This window comes from Ochlerotatus camptorhynchus, unplaced genomic scaffold (assembly GCF_037179485.1).
Source record: "Ochlerotatus camptorhynchus isolate MF236.1 unplaced genomic scaffold, CSIRO-AGI_Acam_v1.1 ptg000036l, whole genome shotgun sequence".
NCBI classification, from domain to species: domain Eukaryota; kingdom Metazoa; phylum Arthropoda; class Insecta; order Diptera; family Culicidae; genus Ochlerotatus; species Ochlerotatus camptorhynchus.
Window position 1 is genome coordinate 488,801 of NW_027040527.1, and position 25,731 is coordinate 514,531.

General features: G+C 38.0%; 4 protein-coding genes across 4 annotated transcripts in view; 2 read left to right on the plus strand and 2 right to left on the minus strand.

Moving 5' to 3' along the window:
• Positions 1-25,731, minus strand: part of LOC135710422 (transmembrane protein 65) — a 620,863-nt gene that overhangs the window by 409,578 nt on the left and 185,554 nt on the right. The window lies entirely within an intron of this gene.
• Positions 7,126-12,657, plus strand: LOC135709761 (uncharacterized). The gene is made up of 3 exons (XM_065232149.1): positions 7,126-7,200; positions 12,076-12,240; positions 12,304-12,657. The coding sequence occupies exons 1-3, from the start codon at positions 7,126-7,128 to the stop codon at positions 12,634-12,636; spliced, it is 573 nt and encodes a 190-aa protein (XP_065088221.1). The 3' UTR covers positions 12,637-12,657.
• Positions 20,168-21,021, plus strand: LOC135709772 (uncharacterized). Its single transcript, XM_065232159.1, has 4 exons — positions 20,168-20,176; positions 20,266-20,373; positions 20,445-20,609; positions 20,679-21,021. Exons 1-4 carry the CDS (start codon positions 20,168-20,170, stop codon positions 21,009-21,011), a joined length of 615 nt encoding a protein of 204 aa, XP_065088231.1. The 3' UTR covers positions 21,012-21,021.
• Positions 21,071-22,006, minus strand: ClpP (Caseinolytic protease proteolytic subunit). The gene is made up of 2 exons (XM_065233075.1): positions 21,860-22,006; positions 21,071-21,804 (listed from the first exon to the last, which is right to left on the minus strand). The coding sequence occupies exons 1-2, from the start codon at positions 21,899-21,901 to the stop codon at positions 21,169-21,171; spliced, it is 678 nt and encodes a 225-aa protein (XP_065089147.1). The 5' UTR covers positions 21,902-22,006; the 3' UTR covers positions 21,071-21,168.

Here is a 25,731-nt window from a genome sequence, read left to right on the forward strand (position 1 = left end):
CCTTGTTCACACAAGACATAGCGCTGTATTTAAATTTGCAAACATTGTGGTACCATTTTAATAAGTCTTTGTTCGGCTTCGTTTTACTGATGTATGTCATGAAAGGTACAAATCGTACAAATCAATACGTTACATTCGTGTAATCTCCATTTCACAAGTAACGACGGCAGTCTCAAAACAGCAGATGAAATGAAAGTTGAAGATAAAAGTAAAGTTCCAGTTGCGACGTAATAACTATGAATAATAAGAAGAAATTAATTAAATTTCGATTTAAAGAATTTTTATTTCAAAGGCACCTTTACTTCCCTGGTGACAGAACTCTTAACTAAACTGTGCAATTCAATAGGTCTTGTGCATCTGATCAACTTGGCTAAAGGTAGCAATTTTGTCAAAACAGCAACCTGCCTGTCTAGTTGAGCTTTCAAGTTAAAGCAAGTAATTATAAGTCAAATTGTATACTCTTTCGACATCTTTCGACGATAAAAAAAATCTGAGGATCAAGTCCAGTTCAATAATATTTGTGTTTCAACAACAACACCCGTGTATGCATCAGAAAGTATATTCAATAGAAATGATTAATAATTGAAAGATCAACATACTGAAATGTTGGTCAAAACACTATTTTTATTTTAGAAATTATTTTTAAGATAATAATCAATTTCGCAATGAACGACATGAGCAAATGGCAGTTGGCAAATATTTCAGTAATCAATTTCTAGTAACTCAGTTCGTAATCATTCCGAGTTGAAGTTGTGAGTGCTGAAATCAAAATATGAAGAAGTGAGAATGTCCTGTTAGTTACTAATAATTAAAACAACTGATGACCATCTTGCCATAATTGTGTGCTAACAAAGAGCGTGTAATGAACTAAGTTTTTCCCCTTCATCGTTGACCACAAATGGCCGAAATATTAATGATGACTTTTCCCACAGATCATTCACCGACCCCGTGCAACAATGGTGCGTCCGTTGCACTCGAGTTGCACTTAATTTCCTACAGTTTTAAAAGGAATCCTGACCATTCCATGCTGTGCTCCGGAGCCCCCCCTCTCCACCTGTCCCCAACTGGTTAATTTTCCTAAAAAAGCACTAAAAGACGTTCGTTCACTTCTGCGAGATGGAATATCACACACAATTGGACAATTGCTCTCGTTTTGTCTTATCTGTGTTTTTTTGTCTGCCTTTTATTTCATCAGCACGTCAACTGTTTGATGTATTGCTCTCGGGAAATAAAAGGACTCTCGAATTGTCTTTGCTCTCGTCCGTACGACCAAATTTCTCGGGATGGATGGGTCTGCGAGGGGGGCAATAATTTTTGGGGAAGGCTGGAAAATGTACCCTCACACACCCTGTGTTTTCAGACAGGAATTGTAATTAAACAACATTTATTTATTTTAGTAAAACCGGAGTGAAGGAATGCTTGGCCAGGAAGCGAACGAAGCGGTGAGGTGAAGTTTGGCCTCTTTTCTCAATTATTGCAACGTATATTTTTTTTTTGCGGTCCCAGTGCGATGCGTACCAGAATGGAAACCCAAAATGCAGAGAATAAAAATTAAAATTTTAAATTGCGAGAAAACGTTTTTCTCCCGAATCGCCATTTTCCTGTCGTCCCCTTTCGCCCCCTTTCCCAAGCTGACTAATGCGCAGTGAGGCGTATGAACCTCTACCTTCGTAATGGCAAGGAAGGGGGTCAAAAATGTGCACGTGTGTTGGCCGAAGATGCATGATGCCTTGCCCGCTGCTACATCGGAAGACACAAAAAGTTGCGTTTCTGGTTAAATGAAATAGAGTTCAACGCATGAAAAATTAAGGGAAAAATATGTCGGCTTAGACATGGGCAGGAAGATGCCATGGTTTCTGGTGTGATCAGTTTTTATTGTTGCCGATTTGTCATTACACGCTTCATGACGAATGGCGGTACGGTTGAGTTCGTTTGCCTTTTCCGGACGGGGCGAGTTGAGTGGTGATATTTGGATCATTTGACCTGAATATATGCACTGCTGGCTATCGATTTAACGGTTTAAATCATTTTCAAAATGGAGATGGTTTGCTTCCCTAAATGGGAACTATTAGAGTACTCAGACGATGCACTAATATTGAAATAGATAGGGTTAATGTCCCTAATGTCAGCCTAAGTGTCCCTAATATTGGGCCCTTATATAAATATCGAAGAAAAGCATTTTTTGGCAATTCACAATAGCATCCTAAAATATCCATTGGTACTGTCCAGATGACGCATTGTTCTAAGTGAAATTGAAGCACAGGTGATTTTTATCGATAGGCCGAATAATTAGATCCATTGGCCAACATTACAGACATTTTCTTTGTGCCCGAGCAGGTGAATTTTTTGTAATACCAAATTTAGGAATGAAAATAGCATAACTAACAAACGAAATTATTAATTAGGCTTAATATTGTATTGACAAGCCTGACATAACAGATATAATGTCTCAAAAATGTTCTACAAATAACGAGCTAATAAATAATATTTCAGCTCATTAGGATGTAACACGAGCTGGCAATTTTAGTTTGAATTTTGTATGGGGAATTTGGTTAAAATACATGAAAAAATTACACTCCTACACAGTATCGACCATAACAAAGCTTCCTTATTATCGATTTGATTCAGGTTTTCAAAACTTGTAGTTCAATCAATCAGTAACAACTTTGATGAAGATTGCAGCATGAATCCAGTTAGTTTTATTGAGATATTCGTTTTTGAATGTATATGAATATTTTGTATATGAAAATTTCAACCAAATCTCGTATTTATTTATTTATTTATTTAATTTGTTTTTCTTCATCGGACTTAACGCGTCTAAATGAAGCCAGATGGGGAAAAGCCTAGAAAAGGCGTAAAAACCCCATATCTTTTCGAAATACATGAATCACAATAATACAATACAATTACAACGAACATTAATCAAGTCTATAGCATAAAAAAAAGTTTTCCTCCTATGGCATAGAGTTGTCCGTGAATCAGGTAGAGGTCCTCGTCCTCCTCAGGAGTCTGCGTTGAATACAATGACGAAAGGTTTCCGCTGCACAGTTAAAGTCGAAAAACTCGTAAAACTCGTCATGCAAGCTGTAGTTCGCCGCACGAGGTCCAAGATGCAGGAAACTCCTCGACCGAAGAACTCGTTCGGGTGCGTAGATTTCGAATTCAGCCAAGATTCCTGGAGAGTCGATATTACCAATAAGTACTTTCGCTGCGAACACGGCCTGACTAATCGTCCGCTTATGTTCTAGAGTTTCAAAACCCAGGAGTTGACAACGATCTTCGTACGGTGTAAAGTTCACAAGGTCATTTCAAGGAAGGTGACGAAAGGCATACCGAACAAATTTCCTTTGAACTGATTCAATCCTCGCTAACCAAGCTGCTTGATACGGGCACCATACTACCGAGCTGAATTCCAAGATCGATCGCACTAGAGAGCAGTATAGAGCTTTTAGACAGGCAGGATCGCGAAACTCGTCAGCGATCTTGAAAATGAACCCGAGTTGCCTGTTAGCTTTCGCAACGATGCCCGAGTAATGTAGCTTGAATGTTCATATGAACATTGAACCAAAAGCGCCAGCCCGTGTAACGTCAAAAAGAGCTGAAACATTCAAAAGGTGGTTATTGCACCAAAAGACACAAGCCTGAATGCTGGCCTGTGGAATATATGAACTTTTATTTTTAGTGGTAATCTAGTTGATACGTTGCATAAGCGGCTTATATTTTGCTGTAATATACGAGCAGAATGCACATCATTAATTAATATCTTCACAATACTAATAGTTTTTCCTTATAGTTTGAACTACGTGTGCTGAAATTCTGAGCTTAATCGAGTTTGCTGAATCAGTTCTATGCACGAAAGAGTGAAGTAATGTTATTTCTCCATACATTTCAACCAATATCCCCATACAAATTTTAAATCAAAAGGTGCTTGGGATCAGCATGAATTGCCGAGGTTATGCAGCACTGGTTTTTCTACTTCAATTTGATAAATGTAATGGTATGAATTCTGTAATGAATGGTAGCCTTCCCGAGCAGGAACGAATATCTCTATATCTTAAATTTATATGGATGAGCATGACATAAGAGGTAAAATACCAAAACATAATACCAAAAAATATTCTCACAATACCATTTCAATACCAAATTATGATAATGCAATACCAAAACAATACCACACTTGTATTCTTTTGGTATCCAAATATCAATGTTTGTTATTTACAAAGTATTTTGCATGCAATTTTTTGGTATTATTCTTTGGTATTTTACCTCTTATGTCATGCTGGTCAACACCAAATGTTGGTATCAGATCAGCATTGGCAAATCAAAGTTGGCACTCGTGGAGAATAGAAGAACTATAACAGTGATGATGGTTTCAAAATTTTCCACGGGGAAGTATACGAATGCAATCTTAAAATGCTTTTATTTTGCAAATGTAACATTTTATTTAAATCTGGTTGCTGCTACAGTGGTAGAAAAGCTCAAATCTATGTGTACACCTAAAAATCTGAAAAGAAATTAATTTTTCTGTATTATTTGTCTATTGAGTAGTCCTTAAGTTTTCTACTAACATAGCATCAACCAGATTTAAATAAAATGTTCCATTTGCAAAATAAAAGCTTTTTAAGATTGCACTCGTATACCTCACCGTGTAAAATTTTGAAACCATCATCACTCTCATAGTTCTTCTATTCTCCACGAGTGCCAACTTTGATTTGCCAATTAGGTTTCCATTAGTTATTTACTCCTGCTCGGGTTGTGGTTTCAGTTCAATCTTCAACACACGGAAATGAAAAACTACCAAAAATTTGCCTCTTTTAACTCAACCTTGGACTATCATTCAATAAGGTAAATTGTATTATTTGTGCAAACGTCTAGTACATGCGCAACTACCCTACTAGCTCAAGGGGTACATCTATACTCACACAGATGTCGCTACAGTAGTAGTCAGAAGTGTCTCTTTCTGTCAGCGCTGCCATTTATACAGATATATCTGTATTATACAGATTTTTTAATCTTAATACAGACCCGATACAGAATACAGATTTATCACAGATTTTTAAATTACAATACAGATTTATACAGATTTTTATAAAATGCTTGAGAAAAAACTATATCAAAATAAGTTATCAAGCAGTTCTCACTAATATCAATACATGTTATAATTTTGATATTCTTCGCATATCTTTTAGCTCTCATTTTTGTTCTGTTAGCCATCAACTCCATCAAAATGAAATCAATTTGAGTTATCAGGAATAATGAAAACAACATAATTCTTGTTTTCATTTTGTTCTCACCCTCTGCTCGGGAACCTATCAAATTTCCATCGACAATTAATCATGTTATGGTGTTTTTGACAGCATTCACAACCAGAGGACCAACCGCTTTCGGATGCAGATGGAGCTGGTAGTAAACGATTTGAGATTGTATGGGGATTTACAGTATTAATTGAATATTTCCAATATAAGCATGTATGTTAAATACAAGAAAAGTGCCCGAGCACATTAAAATGGTACAAATACAAGTACTCGTAAACATTTTACTTGCATTGAAAATGTGTTTCGTAAGAAATTGCGGATTTTCTGATATTCTCCATACTGCAAAAATGATTTTACCAGCACTGGCGGGGCGACATCTCTCGACTTTTCGGTGTAACTACCACACAAATGATGTAATTAATTGTATTCATCTATATTAAAAATATCAAATAGTAATGAACTCGTGCACTTTTTTGCATTTAAAACTGCTTATCAGGAAGATAATGAATAGAAACTTAAATCTCCATACATTTTCAAACGGCTTCATATCACTCTTATAAATAAGTACGGACGATATCACAAATGGCGCAATTATATCCCGTATGGCTAGTACGATAGCCCGAATAGGTGGTTAAGCACTTTTTATGGTTATTTTGTATGCACTGTATTTGTAAAACAACAAAACATGATTAATTAAGAAAAAAATCGTCAATACAGAAAATACAGATTTTTTAATAGAGTGGATACAGATTTTTTATAAAACCACCTGGCAGCTCTGCTTTCTGTTGTGTACTGTTTTGTATTGTATTTGAGAAATAAAATTATAGTTCGTATGCCGCCGCCATGGCAGGACGGCCAATCCAACGGTCGTGTTTTACTTTATGTAGTGCTCCGTAAACACAACGTAAATAGGATCCAGCCCGTGCGCGATCATAATTTGGTGCCGTGACCAATCGTGACACCTGCGGGCAACGCTTTCAAGTCCATGTAACCACTGGATATGTGAAGTGAAAAACGCGATACACTACTGCAAGGATGCCGCTCCACTTCCAGCTACGATGGTGTGGCCTTCAAGGCAGCCATCTAGCTGAGCATGTACGTTCCTGACTCACCATGGACTAGGACAGTTCTGGTCAAGGAACATGCTCACTCCAAAAGGCGAGTGGGTATGCCGGATACATGTGCAGTTATCGTGTTTGTCGTTCATCTTCGTGTTGTATTCGGAATATTCATCTCATCAATATCCGTTTTATCAATGGAAAACCGTTGGTTTTGAGGGGGGAGTATGTTTGTGCAAACGTCTAGTACATGCGCAACTATCCTACTAGCTCAAGGGGTACATCTATCCTCACACAGATGTCGCTACAGTAGTAGTCACAAGTGTCTCTTTCTGTTGTGTACTTTTTTGTATTGTATTTGAGAAATAAAATTATAGTTCGTATGCCTCCGCCATGGCAGGACGGCCAATCCAACGGTCGTGTTTTACTTTATATAGTTCTCCGTAAACACAACGTAAATAGGGTCCAGCCCGTGCGCGATCAAGTATATATACCTAATTTTGGGTAAATTGGAGAAACTAGCTAATAAGTAAATTGAAGCAGTCCCAAATAAGCCAGCGTTAAGTAAAATTAACTTACTGGTAGGTGAAAATGATTAGAAGAATATCCAGCCAAATAAAGCCACGATTGGGGCAACAATAGAAGACTTTTTAAAGGATTGACGATAAATATAAATCTGTAAAAAAAATCTTATGACAATGAAGAATAACCAAACGGAAAAAGAAGCTGTTTCAACCATCAAATAAAGAAAAATACATTTTTTTACTAATTTTTATTGATCACTGAAAATCAATCCAAATCAAAATACAAAAATGATACTGCCATCGGTTAAAACGGCTATGGTACTACCGTCTGCCGGTGGCTCAGCCAAACCCGGAAAATCTGCCGTAAGGTAAGTGGAAGCTTAATCCAAGTGCAATTAAAGACTGGAACGCGCAAACATTGGTCGACAAAAAAAATCGTTTCTTTCAGTCAAAATTCATATCACAAAAATTTTCTTATTTTTCTTTTGATAGTTCAATTCATATATTTAAATGAAAAAATATTCGTTTATTCTTTTGGTTTGCCAAATCTGAACTGCCGTGCCTTCCGCTTAACCCATTCCATTAAATTTTGCACATTCGTCGCCAAACGTCAGTTAGATTTAAACTTCTACTCGTTTTCCATGGATTTATTAGTTTTTTTGAGATTCCGTTTGACCAAGGCCCAATACCGTTCGATAGGGCGGACTTCTGGGCTGTTGGGCGGGTTGTGGTCTTTGCACACTATGAAAGACATGCAAATTTCAGTTCCCTGAGACCGACACATGCAAGCTTCCCTTTTGACATAATAATCAGTTGGAAAGGACAAGAAAATCAATACAATCAAACGCACTTTTCGTCGAGTTGCATATGTTTCAGTTTCAGGACACTTAATTTTACATGTCATGGTTGTTTACGTTCCATGATTTACGTCAAAGCTGAATTACGTCTCGTGCAAAAGTAGTAATTTCTAAGTATGTGGGTACCACAACCACGTTGTTCGCATCGTACCACTTGATTGCCTTTTTTCCCATAGTGGCTGCTCGCCAAGTCTGGCCAGAACAGCACAGGTCTATTATGTTGCTTTATAAATGGTAGCAGCCACTTTTCTAGGCACTCCTGGACGTAGATCTCTTGATTGATGGTTCCCGTAGTAATGAAAATGCCGCTTTGTAGACCACACGTGCATATGACCTGCCAGACGAGATATTTTTTCGAGAACTTCGATAGTTTGATGGTTTTGAAAATTTCAGCCACCTTCCCTTTTCCTGATACGGTATGAAACTCCTGTCCCGGAACCTGCTTGAAATCCGCCTTCACATAAGTTTCGTCGTGCATGACGACACAGTCGAACTTTGTGAGCAGATTCGAATACAGCTTTCGGGACCGCTGCTTTGCCGACGTGTTTTGTTTGTAATCTCGGTTCGTCACCTTCACCTTCTTAAAAGTTGACAACCCGGCTCGTTTTTTGGCCCGCTGCACAGTAGTATGGGAGACATTGAGCTTGCCAGCGACGTCCCCGGATGGAGAGGTTAGGATTCCACTTATATTTCACCGCCACCTTCTTCGTCGTCGCTGCCACGTCCGGATTACGATTGTCGCCACTTCTAGGCTACCTGGTGGTCGACAGACGCTGCCCGAACACTTTTAAAACGTTTGTCACGGTCGATTTGGCCACATCCAGCAATTTTGCCAACTTGGCGTGTGAGAACGTCGGATTCTCTTGCTGCGAGAGCAAAATTTTGACATGCTGCTCCTCTTGCTTGGACGTCATTTTGAAAACAGCATTTCAGGTTTTTTATGCATTTTCAACAGAAATACACCAATTTGAAGTTGACCAATTTTTACGCGTTCCAGACTTTACCAGATACTGTTGTCAACTGAAGTGGTTATCAGACTGTACCTCAGCCAAAACCGAAAAAAAACGCCGCAAGTGAAGTGAAATCCGTCACCGTCAATGCTGCAGATTGAAGTTCAATATATAACCAAAAATCAATCAATGTTATTAAAATAACATCATACTTATAACACAAATGAAGTGACAGACGACTAACTGGCGAAGAAATCCATTAAAATAATGTGGTTCACTGTAATAGAATTTTCTTGGAAGCTTGTGCCATCATCCACCAGATGGGTTAGTTTTTTTGTTTTGATTTGAACAAAGTTGATTTTGTGTACAATGATTCTTTGACAGTGTGCAAAGAGTGTATCATTTTGTCATTTTTTTTTTTTATGCATTTCAGTTTTGAGTAGAGTGAAAGAGATAGAACCACAACATTCTAATACATTTGGTGAAAATGCTAGTACAATCCAGTAGTAGCAACAATCAATACGAAACTAACGATTTTAAATTGGCTCACTACTTGACTAGCCTATTGGTCCCAAGCAAACGATTAACGTATCCCATTCTAGTCGAAATTCTAGTACTACGCAATGTTTGTTTTGATTCGCTATGAAAGTTTGACAGATAAAATGAGGGGTTATTGGTTTTTCCTATGTTTCGAGGGGTGAATCGATCAGCTTGGGACCGAAGGTAGTAGTGTTGCCATGTGGTACAATCCAGTAGTAGTGGTGTTGCCATGTGGTACACTGAAAAATTGAAATAGCAGGTTAGTCATCAAAGTTTTCGAGCCGCTCCGTCTGTCACTTCGTTTGTGCTTATAAGATACTGCCAACTAAAACGGTTGTAATGTTGCTGGTCGGAGGTTTACCCAAATCAGCCAGGGGCTCAGAACAGCAAAACACCAACTTGCCTTGTAAAAGATCGAAACAATTATGGCGCCATAGCTTGCAATAACACCGGAGAATATTTTCATCCAATTTTAAGTTTATTTTACGCAACGTGAACTATAGTTGATAAAGTTAGCGTTGGGTAGTGTTGGATTTGTGCTTATTTTGTAAAATATAAAATAAAGGTTCTTAGCAAAACCCGTTAAAACGTATTATAATATGCAATGAATATGAAGCACGTATGTATATCCTAAAAAAGCAAGTGTTTTAGAGAATATCGAAGATAATCTAGACTTATGTATTTCTTTCATTTTTTCAATATTTTGGTATCTCCATGATTATCATAAGGGCATAATTACAAGTTTTTTTTATTCTAAGCTAGGTATTGTAATATTTGCTCAACCTATCAGTAAAAAGTATTGACCTGTCGGTTCAACTTTTACCCAACGGGAGACTTTAAGCAATATACTGAAATTTGAGTAGCATATTTTTGTGTATTTTTTTTTTATTATCGTGTACGTTTGTAATGCAGTAAATATGAAAACAAAATACATACTAAGGCAGCAAGTTTAATTGGGAACCACGCCGCTAGAGGCACTATAATATTACTTATGAGAGGTGCTGTGTATTATCTCGTGATCATGGTCATATGAAAAATGGCCGTTGTTACCCAGCTTCCCAAATTTCCTAATAAAAACCTATTCGTAATATAAATTCTATGATTGTTTGTTGAATGCATAAAATGTGTAAACTGTAAAAGTACATACAACTCAAACACACTTAAATTGCCACGGGAGTAAACGAGAGCTGTCGCGAATTAGTAACGTCCCAACAGGAGCAACAAAGATAAATTGATCTTTTCCACTCTAGTCGTTGAAGCTGTTAGAAGTGCCTTTAGCTATTGGTAAAACCAAGTGCTCGAACCCAAGTGCAAACGATATTTGTGAAAAAAGGAAACGAAATAAAAGTCCCTTCATTGTAAGGAAAGTTGTGGGAAAGTTAGTAGGTGCAATGAAACATCGCCAAATTAGGTATGCTAAAATACGAAGACCCCAATAGCCAACTAGCGTCTTCAAAATACCTACCAGGACCCTAAATGACAATCTAACGCTGTGCTTAGGACTATCCACCACCGCTTAGAGACCTCGACGGAGTTCCAATTGATCCCTGGAGGCACCCAATTAATCCGGTTGATCTATACCTGAAACCTTCACTCACGTGTCTAAAGGTAAAACCCCGTGACCTGACCATGATCTTGAGATTTTTTTATGTTGGACCCAAATTTCATATAATATAGCACCCGTCATAAGTCATAAGTAGCGGTGTAGTTCAAAATTAAAGCTATACCCAATGATGCAAGCTTGTTGGTCTAGCCCAGGTCAACAACTTTGTCGAAGACAGTACAGCTTTATATATTTAAATTAATGAGATAATCCTACACATTCTTTACTATTTCTAATGCATTTCAGACCTCCTAAATAATATATGTCCAGAAGACTCGGATGGCAAATTTACATGGCGTAGATTACCTTGAATGTCAATTATTAAACTAATTACACGGCATGATGTGCATCAAACAGTGAAGCGCACATATTAAATTTGGCATAATGTCTATTAATAACCACGGAAGAGAGATCATTGATAACAAAATTATTGCAACGGACTGTGACATTTCACGATTATTTGACAAAAGTCGTATAAAAGTCAACATCAAAATAGAATTCATTCAGTATCCAAAATGCACCGACCGCCCACGAAAATAGTGTTCAGTGTAATAATTTTAGCTTCTCTGTTCATCAATAGCAGCAGATGTGCAGTAAGTCAAATTTAAATGTGTTCTGGACACTCGTCAACTGTAACAGTTTATCAGCAATGAAATAAAATGCATTTTATTCATTTGAAAATTAATGTTCCACGTCAAATAACTAATCGCAAAAACTCGACCTTCTCCGATTTGTATGAAACTTTGCGTAATTGTTTGTTATGGCAATAATTCAAATTTTTGCTAAAATTCAGCTATTTTGGATCATGTACCATTTTCAAAATGGTGTTTTTGATTTGTTTTTTTTTTCTTTTCAATTATTTGCAACATTGAAACGGCACTTCTCATCAAATTGATGTCAGAGACAAGGTTGTAGCGAAAAATAATGTTTATCTGGGAAAAATATACAAAAATGTTTTTTTAGTCATTTTAAGCAGTCCCGCAGTCCCTGCTAAAACATTATCCGTGCTAAATTAATACAAACAGTTCTGACAGTACTTTTGTAATTTCTGAATAGTGATGGAGTAATACAACATGCACTAAATTATGGACATGGGGTATACCACAATTGATCAAACAACTGATAGCAGTGAATTTATATCCCGAATAGAGGGAAAAAATCCACTGTTAACGAAATCGAGCCGATTCGACTCAAATTTTAAATCGGTCGACCGTGCAGATCATTATTTGTTTAAGCTCTTGATGCTTGGTGATCCGCTATGAAACGAACTTCATTTATTATTTTCTAGCGAGTCAAAGAGTTTGTCCAAGAGAAGGCTGCAATCTGCTCTACGCCCAACAGCAATCAATATGTGATAAAATTTCCTGGACCTCTTAATATTACAACAGCAAGCAACATTGTAAGATTCTACGGAAATTTCACCGTCACGGAAACGATTCAGGAGCCACTGGAGGTACTTTATAAGATCACTGTCGATGTAATGACCAACTCAACTCTAACCTATTTGTGCCCACAGTTGGCCGTCATACCCAACCGATGCACGATGGACATGAAGACGTGCGAGCTCTTCAACAAAGTGACTTTGCCCAACGTTTGCCGGTACATCAACGATGATAAAGGTCTTTGGGCTTCATTCTTCAAAAGTATGGAACCAGATCTGCGCTGTCCGATTAAACCTGGCGTCTATAAGTTTGAAAATTCCATCGCCGATCTTTCCTTTTTTGTCACATTTCCTCTCGAGGGCTACCGCTGGCAAACTAGCGTAAAACTTTATTCGAAGAACCAGTCGAAAAAGGAACTGTTCTGTCTTTCTTCACAGAGCTCCATGCGATGGGTTAAAAAACCGTAAATGTTTAATCCATCGAGATGCTCCAGCTGGTATCAAATCAAGTTGATTTACACATACATAGATGTTCGAACCAATGTTTTATTTATTGATATATTCTCCTAGGCATTTGCTGCGGAATCAATGATTATGGCAATAAAAACAAAGAACTTCAAAGATTCCTATATTTTTAAAATGACAATGATGGTACCATCGAAGACAACAAATCAAGAAGACTGGCAACTTTGACAGAATCCAAGCGACAGATACAATAGCGCTGCGCGTGAGTGAAGGTGGAAGCAACACATAGAAAAATGAGCAAATACACAAATCCTTCTTCTGAGGATGTAATCTTTGCTATCAAATTCGTTCGCAGCGTTAACCTTTGAACGGCAGATGACGCGATTGTACCTGTCTCATAGCGTTCCTATGAGAAAATGAAAGAGTTGCCAGTCTTCTTGATTTGTTGTCTTCGGTACCATGCATATTAGTATATCAAGTATCATGTGACGCACGATCACAAAGAAAATCTTCGCCTGAATCTGGTTCCGCTCCCACAGGAGAAAATATGTCTTTCTGCCAGGGAGTCAAAACACAAATAGTAAGCAATAAGGGCCCATGCATTAATTATGTCACACTAAATAGAGCAAAAAATTACCCCCTCCCCCCCTATCGTGACGTTTTTCCTATACCTAATGCATTGCTTGTCACAAAACCTAAGACCTTCCCCCCCCCCCTCCCTCCTTAGAGCGTGCATCAACCCAATATAGAAAAATCTCTTTCGACGATTGTCATGACAAACTCTCTCTGCAACAAAGCTAGGTTCCGATCAAGTGCATGGAAAATGATACAAATGTTTGAACATTTGTTAGCAACAAACACGGTTGATGGTACATGCACAGGCAAACAGACATAACCCTCGCATGTTGTTCATCGAACAAGCATTTAACGGTCAATTTAAAAAGTACCGTAGTTGGTAGTACCACCATAGAGGTAACTATAAGACAAGAAGGTCCCGAAGAAACGTTTTCAAATTTTTGGCTCAGCTCTGGTACTCTCTTCGGTCCCAAGCTAATCGATTCGCCCCTCGAAACATAGAAAAATCCACTAACCCCTCATTTTATCTGTCAAACTTTCATAGCGAATCAAAACAAACATAGTGTAGTACTGGAATTTCGACTAGAATGGGGTACGTTAATCGTTTGCTTGGGACCAATAGGCTAGTCAAATAGTGAGCCAATTTAAAATTGTTAGTTTCGTATTGATTGTTGGTACGAGAGTCGGTGTATAATGAGTCACGCTAAGAGTGAAGCCAAGTCTACCTATCGAACTGTCGAATCAGCTACCTATCGTGCAAAGTAAACAAACATTACGATGCTATGAAAGGTCCACGAAAGGTATTGCAAAAAATATAAAATATAATCGAAGAAATGACAGTAAACACGCAGTGAGCATTCAATTGTCATGGGATACGTTTGGTAATGATAAGTAATGAGAATTTCTACTATTTTTTGTTAAGATAATTTGATAAAATCACTAATATAATGATTTACTACAGCCCCTATTATTTTTTTCGCTAGAAGTTATTTGTAGAGTTAGAAGTCCTCTGTTGCCAAGTTAAAAGAAAGGGAATCTTTCGAAAACCGTGATGCGAGTTTAACTGTTTTTCTCTTGGCGTGACTCATTATACACCGACTCTAGTTGGTACCACCACCTGCACGAATCGCAAATCAATTATTTTATTCACGTGTTTCACTTATACATTTTTGCCAAAACATCAGCCTTACATTTCATAAGACAAACCACATAGGTCCTATAAGAATGCATCAAAGATATGTGTGACCGCTTATACGTTTCATTTAACACATGGGCTTCATTTACTTATTGCAAGGCGTCTGCTTATTAGTTGACTTATAAATTTTATGAATAATTAGCTATAGAAATTTGCCAAAAGGTATAAGGAGATTTCTATCCGTGTGTGGCGCGCATAGACAATTTCCTTGCGTTTGACGTTTACACACCACCGCCATCTGTTCAGCGTACTGCCCACCACAGTGTACTCAACAGATGGCGCTAATGTTTTAGCGTTGAAGTAAAACCAACAATCAATACGAAACTAACGATTTTAAATTGGCTCACCACTTTAGTAGCCTATTGGTCCCAAGCAAACGATTAACGTACCCTATTCTAGTTGAAATTCTATTACTACACTATGTTTGTTTTGATTCGCTATGAAAGTTTGACAGATAACATCAGGGGTGTGTGGATTCATGCAGAACATGCAGGGGTGAGTGAAATAGCTTGGGACTGCTTGGGACCGTTGTTCTGGTACTGAGTGAGCCAAAAATAATAATGATTTTCTTCGGGACCCAGTGGTCTTAGAGTTACCTCTATGGTTGTACCTCGGGTTGTAGCAATAATCAATTCGAAACTAACGATTTTAAATTGGCTCACTACTTGACTAGCCTATTGGTCCCAAGCAAATCGATTAACGTACCCATTCTAGTCAAAATTCTAGTACTACACAATGTTTGTTTTGATTCTCTATGAAATTTTGACAGATAAAATGAGGGTTTAGTGGATTTTCCTATGTTTTGAGGGGTGAATCGATTAGCTTGGGACCGAAGATACTCGCGAAGATAGTACCAGAGGTGAGCCAAAAAGTTGAGCACGTCTCTTCGGGACCTACTAGTCTTAGAGTTACCTCTATGGTACAACCGAAAACGTCGTCGATAAGCAAAACATCTTTATGAAATAAACACTACTAATCAGTTGTTAGCTGTTAGATTAAGAATCTCGAGTTAATAGTAAAATTTACGTTTATTTGCTGGTTTTTTAAGTTTCAACATTTGGTTTTACATTTCAATTAACCACTTCATTCGAGCAGTTAGAATGACATTTACTACCACTCGAACTTTGAAATAAAACATTATTTTGAGATTTTTTCTTCTAGAATCTCGAGAAAAGTAGCCAACATTTGTGCGTTTCACAAAAAATAGAAATTAGTTGGTCCAGTTTTGTGAAATCTCTGGTAGAAAGTCACGCCAAAACTGCTTGATAAAGTGGTCAATTGTCTAGCCTTTGGCTCTTCATCTTTGTTCTTGTTAATTAATTATTCTAATGTGATGATTGCGTTTAGCGCTTATTTACAGAATACTATTTTAAGGGCTTGTTTTCGAGAATCTCGAGTTTATTGCTCTCGACTATTTATATCATATGTAAACAATCATGTAATTCACTTCTTCCTATACACTGAATGAAGTTGTTGTTGGGAATGGATGAGCACCTTAATGTATATCCACCTTCGCTGGAAAAAATAACTTGATTACTGGCTACACTGTATTAAGCAAATTTTCATTATGTCGTAAGTAACATTCGCACCAATCCGAGAAAAATAAAGTTTTGTTTTGATGACCGAAAAGTTATTCCTATTTCCAAGTAAACACATATAATCTCATAGTCAATGTTTAACATATTTAGCAGGGTTTTAATCATACAAATGCAAATCACTAGCTTTCATGCTAAAAAATACTGGTTTTTGAGTCAAAAGTTATTATACGTCGTTTGGTGGCCCCTATTGTTACTTAAGTCAAAGTGTATTTACCAGGATATTCGGGAGAATTATCAATTACGTCTCCTTACGTGCAGATCATTCATCATTTTAGGACCACCGAAATCATCTTAGCAACAAACAGTTCGATTTATTCACTTTAATAATGAGAAAGCGAAACGACGAACGTACACTTTTCACGGGTTTCTCAGCGCTGTTACTTAAGTCAAACGGCATCTCCATAGAAATTGGGTGACTTAAGTAACATCGAAAACTATTTTGATCGGAAGGTGATTACGTCAAAAAGCAATTTGACTGGTAAATAAATTTAGAAATGGCATTTGATCCTATACTCGGACAGTATATAGTGTAATAGCAGGAGAATCGATTGACACTGATAGCTCGACTTTGTTTACTTTTGTTACATTCGACGTAATGAAAATTTGCTCTTGATTTAATGCCTTTTGAGTAGGGTTACCATATGGTATCCTAAAGGAGGACATGTCCTCCTTTTTGAATAATTTTTCTACATCCCCCTTCTGCCCGAAAATGTCCTCCTTTTTAATCCTTGCATTTTTTTCAGTAACATATTCATAAAATTGTTTTCAAAGAGCGTTGGTTGCAGAGCTTATTTGTTTAATTATGTCGATGGTGGGACTAGGAGTATACTATAGCCTATAGCTGTTAACCCCCTACATTTAGGCTGCGGTTCATTTTGGTGAATTTTAACTTATATTTAACAGTTGGAAAATTTTCAAATAATCCTGCTATTCTACCAGACTTATTTCAGACAAACCAGGAATCAATTTTGATAAACAATTTCTCAAAAACCGGACAACAACAGAGGGATTTTCGAACATTATAATTTATTTTACTAAAATTTGACATTTCGAAAATAAATTATAATATTCGAAAATCTCTCTGTTGTTTGTTGTTGTTGTGAATTTCGAGAAGGTGTTTATCAAAATTTATTCCTAGTTTGCCAGAAATAAGTCTGGTACAATAGCAGGTTTATTTGAAAATATCCTATCGGTCAAGTGTAAGTTAAAATTCACCAAATGGAACACTGGCACACAGATTGAATCTAAATAGCATGTGTTCGATTTTGACGTTCTGGTTCTATGGGATTTTAGGTATTTTGTTTAGGCCGCTGCCATACTGAGACCGAACAGGCACGCAAACCGTGAAATCGAATGTAAGGAATAATATCAATAATAGGAATTCTTTAGTATAGAACGATAGAACGCAAATCATGCCTCTTCGCTCCCACCTCGGCTCACACTATGGCATCGCCAGCGGTCTCTGAATCAATGGTAAAATTAACAGGTTGCTTAGATGTTGGCTTCTATAAGCGATGACATGTATCCTGATTTTTGTACATGATAAAAATTAGGATAGTTTTAAGGCTGTAAAGCTGTAGTATTCATGCAAATCAGCTAGACTAGATCATTTCCAAGTATCAAAAATGAATTATATGAAGGCTAGCTTGATGCATTTTTCAGAATAATAACGAGAAGATGCATTGAATTGGTAACGACTACAAGTTATGAACAATCTCTATTGAACTTTTGCAAATCATGAATTTTGTGATAGCGCACATATTATTAAAACGTTTGATAAAATCTCATTGTCCTTATTTAATGTTAAGTAAAGGAATCATTGTCCTCCTTAGTCTCCAAACCTTAAATGAAATATCTTCCTTTTCAAATTTTTTATATGGTAACCCTACTTTTGAGGTAATATTTTTTTTTCTTTATTAAAGAGACTTTTAGCCATGGCCTGGTTCATCTCTTGGAATCCCAGATGGGGATTCCCCTTTTTAAGGGAGGGGGGGGGGAATTCCAGAGGAAAATTACCTTAACAACTCAGTTTGGACACAGACAAAGTTTGGATCCCAGAGGGGATTTCCGAAAAGGGCGTGGGGCTCCAGAAACAGAGTTTTTAGCTACGGAGTTTTTAATTTGGTGGCCCTGGAAGGGAACCTCCGAAAAAAGGGTGGGGGTCTCTTAGTTGCTTAGTGGCTCTCTTAATACTGTCATTTTGTTGGAGAATTCCGTTTTAGTTGCGTTGGTCTGTATAGTTGCTGATGTGGGTGGTTAGTTGTGAGATTCAGGTTCCGAGTGTGATCTGGTATGGTGGTGATGGTGAGTTAGGTGATCAGATTAGATCGAACAGCCCAGCTTCCCGCAGGAAAGCTAGAAAGGCTGTAATTCTGGTAGGATCGTTACCGAGAGCGTCGCGGATGCTTCCAGGGATGTCGTAGCGGGTTCTTGGTGCTTCGTATTTCGGACAGTGGCAGATAATTTGATCTACCGTTTGTGGAATTCGGCATACACACTAAGATTTTTTTACTGTATACTGTAATTTTTTACCGAATACGGAACAGCAGAACATTCGGTAAACGGTTCGGTAATTTTTTGTTGTTTTACAGTACATTCAGTAAATTTATCTTCGCTCGTGACCTGTCAAAATTTACTGAACCGCATTGTAAATTAAGCTGAATGATTGGTAAAGTTTACAATAGCACGCTATAGCGTTCCGTAAATTTATAACCGACCATTTTGCTAAAGTTTTTTTTTTCTTTCTTAAAATTTGGTTATAAAAGCAAATCAAACGGTTTATTTGACTCATAAAAACATTTATTTTTATACGTATGTATGACGCGAATAAAGTTATCGGCGGCAAACTGGGAGATGCAGGAGATGAACCAGCTACTGGTTGAAAACCTCGATGATTAAAAACTCCACACACATTGGTTGTTTTTTTCATTGCAGTTGTTGACATTCGGCTTATTCCATGGTGACTGGTAAACAGAAATGATTGACCTAGGACCCGTGAACTGAATGCAAAATAAAATTCAGTATAGCATAGATTACATAGATTATAGCAAAAAAACTTAAGTACTTACTTTTCACACTGGAGAAACAAAGACCACTCAAACTCTTAATGGTCGCAAAGTTCGAGGTTGACAGCGAAGGTGACAGTATGAATTTTACATATCTGTTCGGTAATTTTTACAAGAATCTAGCATTTGACTACCGTTTGTTTTGGTAAAAGGCTATTTACAGTACGTTCGTCACACTTTTTTACAGTATTGTAAAATTGAAGCCATTTACAGTTTCGATCAGTAATTTTGGTTTACAGTTTTCGGTGATTTTCTGAAAATTACAGAAAATCAGTATTTTTCATTGCGGAAAGATGGTAATATACTACAATTTACATAAATATCGGTAAAAATGATATTTTACAGAACGAGTTCAGCAAAAAAAAGTACCGAACACAATTTAAGAAATTTGGTGTGAGATCACAAATCCTATGGAATGGTCCGTCTCCCTTGTAGTTGTGGGAGATGTTTGTATGATGTGTTCGGAGTCGGGATACTATGACCTGCTCTCGATGTAACGGTGGGTCCGACCACCTGGAGATGTTTCTTTTAATTTTTCTTATGGCATGGGTTTCACTGGCCTCCCAATCGCGTGCCCAACTTTCGTTTGTGATTTTTGATACCCATTTTTTGAGGTCCGGAACAGGTACAATTCGTGTGTACTTGGCCATGCAACGACCTGAGTAGGCTAGTTGGTCCGCTTTTACGTTACCATGGAACCCGCAGTGTCCAGGTATCCACACAAAGTCTGTGTTGTTTGGCGCGTGTTCCTGTATCGCCTGGATCCAAGGGTGTTTGCTCGTATAAGCAGGAGCGATAATTAAAAACACGTTTTAAAAAATAGCTTGGGGAATAATCAATGTGCACTTATCCCCCTTTCCATCCAAACAAGAATCAATTTCTGGAATGCTGAATTTTTCAAGTCACTTAAGTACTAAGTCAAGACTGAATTAACATGTGCGTTTTCTACCACACACAAAAACATGACAAAGTATAGGTTTGTGTCATAATCTATTTTTTTAAACTTTGTCACTTGCACAGTTGAAATAAGCATCATAGAAACCAGCCAACTGATTCAGTAAATGGAGAAAATGTTAAATGTGGCATGAAATCATTTAATAATGGCAGATGTTAGATAATTTGATATTTTAATTACTGTTACGGTTTGTGAATTTCAACATAACCATTTTGATCGTATAAAAAAATCTGCGTCAACCAGAAACGGTTCACACCGTGGGTCGTTCTCAAAATGTACCGGTCAGTTAAGGAAATAGTGCTCAGTTTTGTTATCTTGGTGATTCTTCACAGCCACGTCAGCAACTGTGCGGTAAGTGAATTTTGATATGTAAATTTTTAAGCGTACAAACACTCCCATACACTGTTGATTTTTTTTTCTAGCGAGTAAAAGAATTTGTCGGTGAGAAGGTGGCAACATGTACTAATGCCAACACAGAGAAATTTGTGATGAAATTTCCAGGATCTCTAAATTATACCCTGGGAAGTAACATTGCTAGATTCTACGGAAATTTCAGCGTTACGGAAACGGTTCAAGAACCGCTCGAGGTGCTATTATATTAATATTTTAAATCTTGACCGAGCAATCAAATCACCTGACCTTTTTTCCTACAATAGTTTATTATAATAACGAATCGGTGCACGATGGATATGAAGACATGTGAGCTCTTCAACAAGATAAACCTGTCCAACATCTGCCGGTACATCAATGACGAGAAAGGCCTTTGGGCTTCTTTCTTCAAAAGCTTGGAGCCCGATCTGCGCTGTCCGATCAAACCCGGTGTCTACAAGTTTGAAAATTCCATCATCGATCTTTCCTTCTTCACTAACTTCCCTCTCGAAGGCTACCGGTGGCAGGCTAGTTTGAAACTGTACTCGAAAACCCAACCGAAGAAGGAATTATTTTGCCTTTCAACACAAAACTCAATGCGGTGGGTGAAGAAACCGTAGAAGAAGAAACCATTTGGAGGATTCAGCAGTTCCGGAATATTTGAGATAATGATTAAATGTTATGTAATGACCTATGAATTTATTGTGGAATCGTTCATAATTGCAATAAAAAGCTAACAGTCAAACATTAATTGCCACACTTTCAATCACTTTCCATTCACGACGTTCCTTCGGTGGACGAAGGTGGATGCTCCAACACCGTATCGATGAGACCCAGAGTTTGTGCTTCTTCCGGCGAGAAGAACGTATCACGTTCCATCTTGCTGTACAGAACATCCATCGATGTTTTCGTATGCTTGCCGTAAATCTCAGTCAGTTGCTTTTTCAGCTTTAAAATCTCTTGCGCCTGAATCTGAATATCGGTGGCTTGTCCCTGGGTACCGCCCGACGGTTGGTGGATCATAATCCGGGCGTTGGGCAGTGAGTGACGCATACCGGGAGCACCTGCCGCCAGCAGCAACGAACCCATTGAGCATGCTTGACCAACGCACCACGTAGCCACGGGAGGCTTTACGTACTGCATGGTGTCATAGATGGCTAATCCGGCCGTCACACTACCTCCGGGAGAGTTGATGTACATGTGGATTGGTTTGGTTCCATTTTCCGACTGCAAGAAAAGCAGCTGAGCTACAATCAACGAGCTAAGATCGTCATGGATGGGGCCCATCAAGCAAATGATTCGTTCCTTGAGTAGACGGGAGAAAATGTCATAGGCCCGTTCTCCTCGGCCGGTCTGCTCTACCACGATCGGAACAAGATTGAGTAATCGACTGCTGGAGGCGTGCAGATTTCGCTGTGGAGTATGCAAGTGAGATTTTTTTGTTCTTCCGTCTAAATAATAAGCTTACCACATTCGCAACATTTTTAAGAATGGACCTTAACTGCATCATTACTGCAAACTTTGACCTAACGAAAAATGATTAAATGAGAGCAAACGATTGTTATTCACCCGGAACACCGATAGAAAACTGTAAACAATGTTTCGCAATCGGAATCTGAATGCCCACAGCATAAATTACTTTTTGACAGTCGCGGCTTACGCCTGAAATCTAGAGTGGTGAAATTGTGTGCACCCAGGGCTGCTGCTAATATTAGAGTGGTTCAAGATATAGACTGTTCCAACTTAGCTCAAACCTGGGACGGGACTTGACAATCGGGTAGCGATTTCGAGCCAATTTTCTGTCAAATCCGAGCTAGTTTCTGATTGGTCGATTTGACAGTAGCAATCGTGGAATAAAAAGGATAGAGGATCGCATCAATCTGGCTGGCGTCAATGGCGTTGTTATTTGTTTATATTTGCGAAAGGAGAGTTGAAAAATTGAGTGCACTGCGTGTTTTAAGCAATGGATATTGTTGTTTGTATATGGTTATTTTTATTGTGTTGAGCAAAAATGATGTTCAAGCTGCTAGACTGCGGTAGAAACTCCGGATAAAATCCAAATTTAAAATAGAAAAATATTTTACATTCCTGGCACCATTGGTCAACTCCTTCAAACACCACGCGCAACTTTCCGAAGGGCATTCTTCAAAAACATTAAGAAGAGTGAGAAGCTCGATTGTCATGTCCCGTCCCGGGCTCAAACGATTTTTGTCAAATTTCGGATGTTTGTGTATGGCGTCGCCTATGGCCAGTGGATACTATTGATTATGTGTGTGATATAGTGATAATAATTATGTACAATAAAGAGAATAAAGTTATAAAGAGAGAGAGAAAGGTTAGTAATTTCCATTTAATTCCACTACCTTAAATGGAAATTATTAATCTTTCACTCTCTCTTTATACAGGTATATTCCACTAAGACGCCCACTTTCATGAGGAGCATAATGTTTTTTTTTTTAAGAGTTAAGGGTTTCTTAAAGGAATAAATTGGTTTAATGGCAGGTGAAGCAAAAAAAAACAAATCGATAAAATAGGTGCATTTCACTCATTTCGCAAAAGCAAGAAGGGTACAAAATACCTATTTTTGAAGAATATGTGCAGTATTTCATGGATTAAGTCACTTTTCTTGATGATGGGTAAAATTTTACTTATTAATGGGTGCTTTGGAGTTAGCATGTAGAGGGAGAGATCCCAACAAACAATTTTAGCTGCAGATTAGCTTATACAGCCAAAATTTGCCTTATGCAGCTAATTTTTGCCTGTATAAGCTAAGCTGCAGCTAAAATTGTTTGTTGGGATGGGCCGTATTTAGAAGAGACGTGATCGCACTTATCAAATTCGTCTCCCCATTGTCCGTCTTTCCATGGGCAAACTTAACAATACTCTGTAAATTTGTCTTACCAGAACTTCAAACCGATAAGAAACGATGAGTCCCACAGCGAGGGAGAAAAAAGTATGTGGTGTGCTGAATCGAAAATACGTTTTCTTAAAAAAAATACTTAAAAATCTGTTAATACTCGAAAAGTTGTCAATACATCATGAAATACACATATTACATCAATACACATGAAATGCATTAAAATGCAGTAGACAATTTTAATTTAATTCCCAAAAATATCTTATTTTAGGCAAATACGCCACTAATATGTCAATGCATCAATAAATCAGTAATGCTTTTGTAATACGTCAGTCGAGACTTCAATACACGCCAATACGCTTTGAACCTCCAAGATTTTCCTGCGAGTTTTTGAAGTGAATGGATCACCCGCATAGGTGATTTTAGCAGGCATTGGTCCGATGGGACGACTAAGCAGCTTGCTCGGGTCGATGAGTCGCTCATCTGATCTTCGTGTCCCTGCAATAGGGACAGCTGGAACCGTTCGTATCGCAACTCTAATAAAAATAATTATAAAGAGAGCTTAACGACGTGTTCAGGGTATCATCCAAACCATTTATGGGATAGTTAACCCATCCGGGATACAGTTCGTTTGTGGTATTCGTTTATTAGGGAATTTCAGCCTCGATTTCAGCTGAAAACGGAAGCCGTGGAAGCAGTCAACAGTGGCGATTTGGAACAGTTCATCAAAGCTTTGGAGAATGCCCACAAAAATAACACCGATGCGGACAAGAGCAAATCGTCATCCTCGTAGCGCGCCGAAACCGCTAGCAAGGAAGAGAATGCCCATGGTGGCAGCCAAAACCGAGAAAAAGGATGATGATCAAATGATAGATTCGAACAAACCGTTTTCCGAGGAGTTCCATTTTTTTGTGTGCGTACACTTGATAATCTGGTACGAAAGATTTTACTCTATGCTACTAATGAACCATAATCAGAACCGTAGGGGAACTATCCGTACCTACCGGAATGAGGCAGACAGAGAGGTAAAAATTTGCTTAGAAATAAGTAGGGATATTTTTTTTTTTTAGAAAAACGTCGTAAATTTGAATATTCATGCTAGGCGGTGCCAATCGAAAATAAGAGCAAACTTTGGAAATAATCCTGGAAATAATATGAATGTTTTCTAACAATTCCTCATACTTGTAACCAGTGTTGGCAAAATCAGAAATCAATTGATATTTTTCCACTCTCATGGGCTCGCAATATCACGTGTGATATTGCAACAAAATATCATGCTTGATATTTATTTTACAAGCTCCTTTGATATTGCGAGACTATTCACAAAGTGCAAAAATCAAGCTGAGAGTTGACTCGACACAAAAATGATTCCATTGCACATCGTTTTCTTAGAAAGAGAAAACATAGTTTGCTATCTCTTTTTAATCTTCACTGATGGCAGATGCGAAGGGACTACTGCAAGCCGTTATGGAAGTTTCGGTTGCATTCGGGTTTAAAGCAAAAATCATTAAACTCAATCTCACCACAGTTTGGTAAGATTTGCAGTTGGTGAGTTTTGTTAGCTTGATATTCCGAGCTGCGATATCACAGCTTGCAAAATCAACCGCAGTTGTTTGCTTGTTGATTTTTGTCTACGAAAATCAAGCGTGATCTTGGGCGTTGGTGAGATTTGATTTTTTGATATTTTCCCAACACTGCTTGTAACTTTGTACAATTCGCATCCGATTTTATTCTTCTGCATTGAACCATTTACGTCAACTGTTTCTTTGAAGGAAAACCCAAAAAAACACAAGCGAAAGCTATGCAACCCGATACATGAATCAACACACAAAGAAAGTGCAGTAGGCAGAACAGCAAACCGCAACATCGCAAAGATAGAATTACTATTACTAATTTTATTATTGAGCAACGATTAAAAAGCGAAAATTCCCGTTCAAACACTGCGGAATCCGAGGTTATGAGTTCTTTGTTTGAAATTGCGAAAGAAAGCGATTATCAGGAATCGTTTGAGAAAACTGAAGATATGAGTGGACCAATTTTCGGTAGTAGCAGTACCCTTGGTTTACTTCCGGGGGAAACCAGAGGGGAAACCATCATCTGGTTGAAGGAAGGATGAACCTTGGCAACAAAATGGTACATCCGGATAATACCCCGTTCACATTACAGCCTATATCACGTAATATAGGCTGTCTTGCAATGATCACTCATACATAGGATTTCCAGTGAAAACTAGATGTATGAGTGCTCATTGCAAGACAGCGTATATCACGTGATATACGCTGTAATGTGAACGGGGTATAAGCAGTATAAGGCTTGAATCTTGAGAAGATTGAGAACGTCAAGACTGGGCGGGTTTTCTTGTTGCAGTTCAAGAGTTCCAGTCATAGGTTGTTCTTCTGGATGCAGGAACCGAAAGCTGACATGGATGATGAGTGGTGCCGTCGAATTAATGAGGTGATCAACAATCCTCCGTCATGGAATAG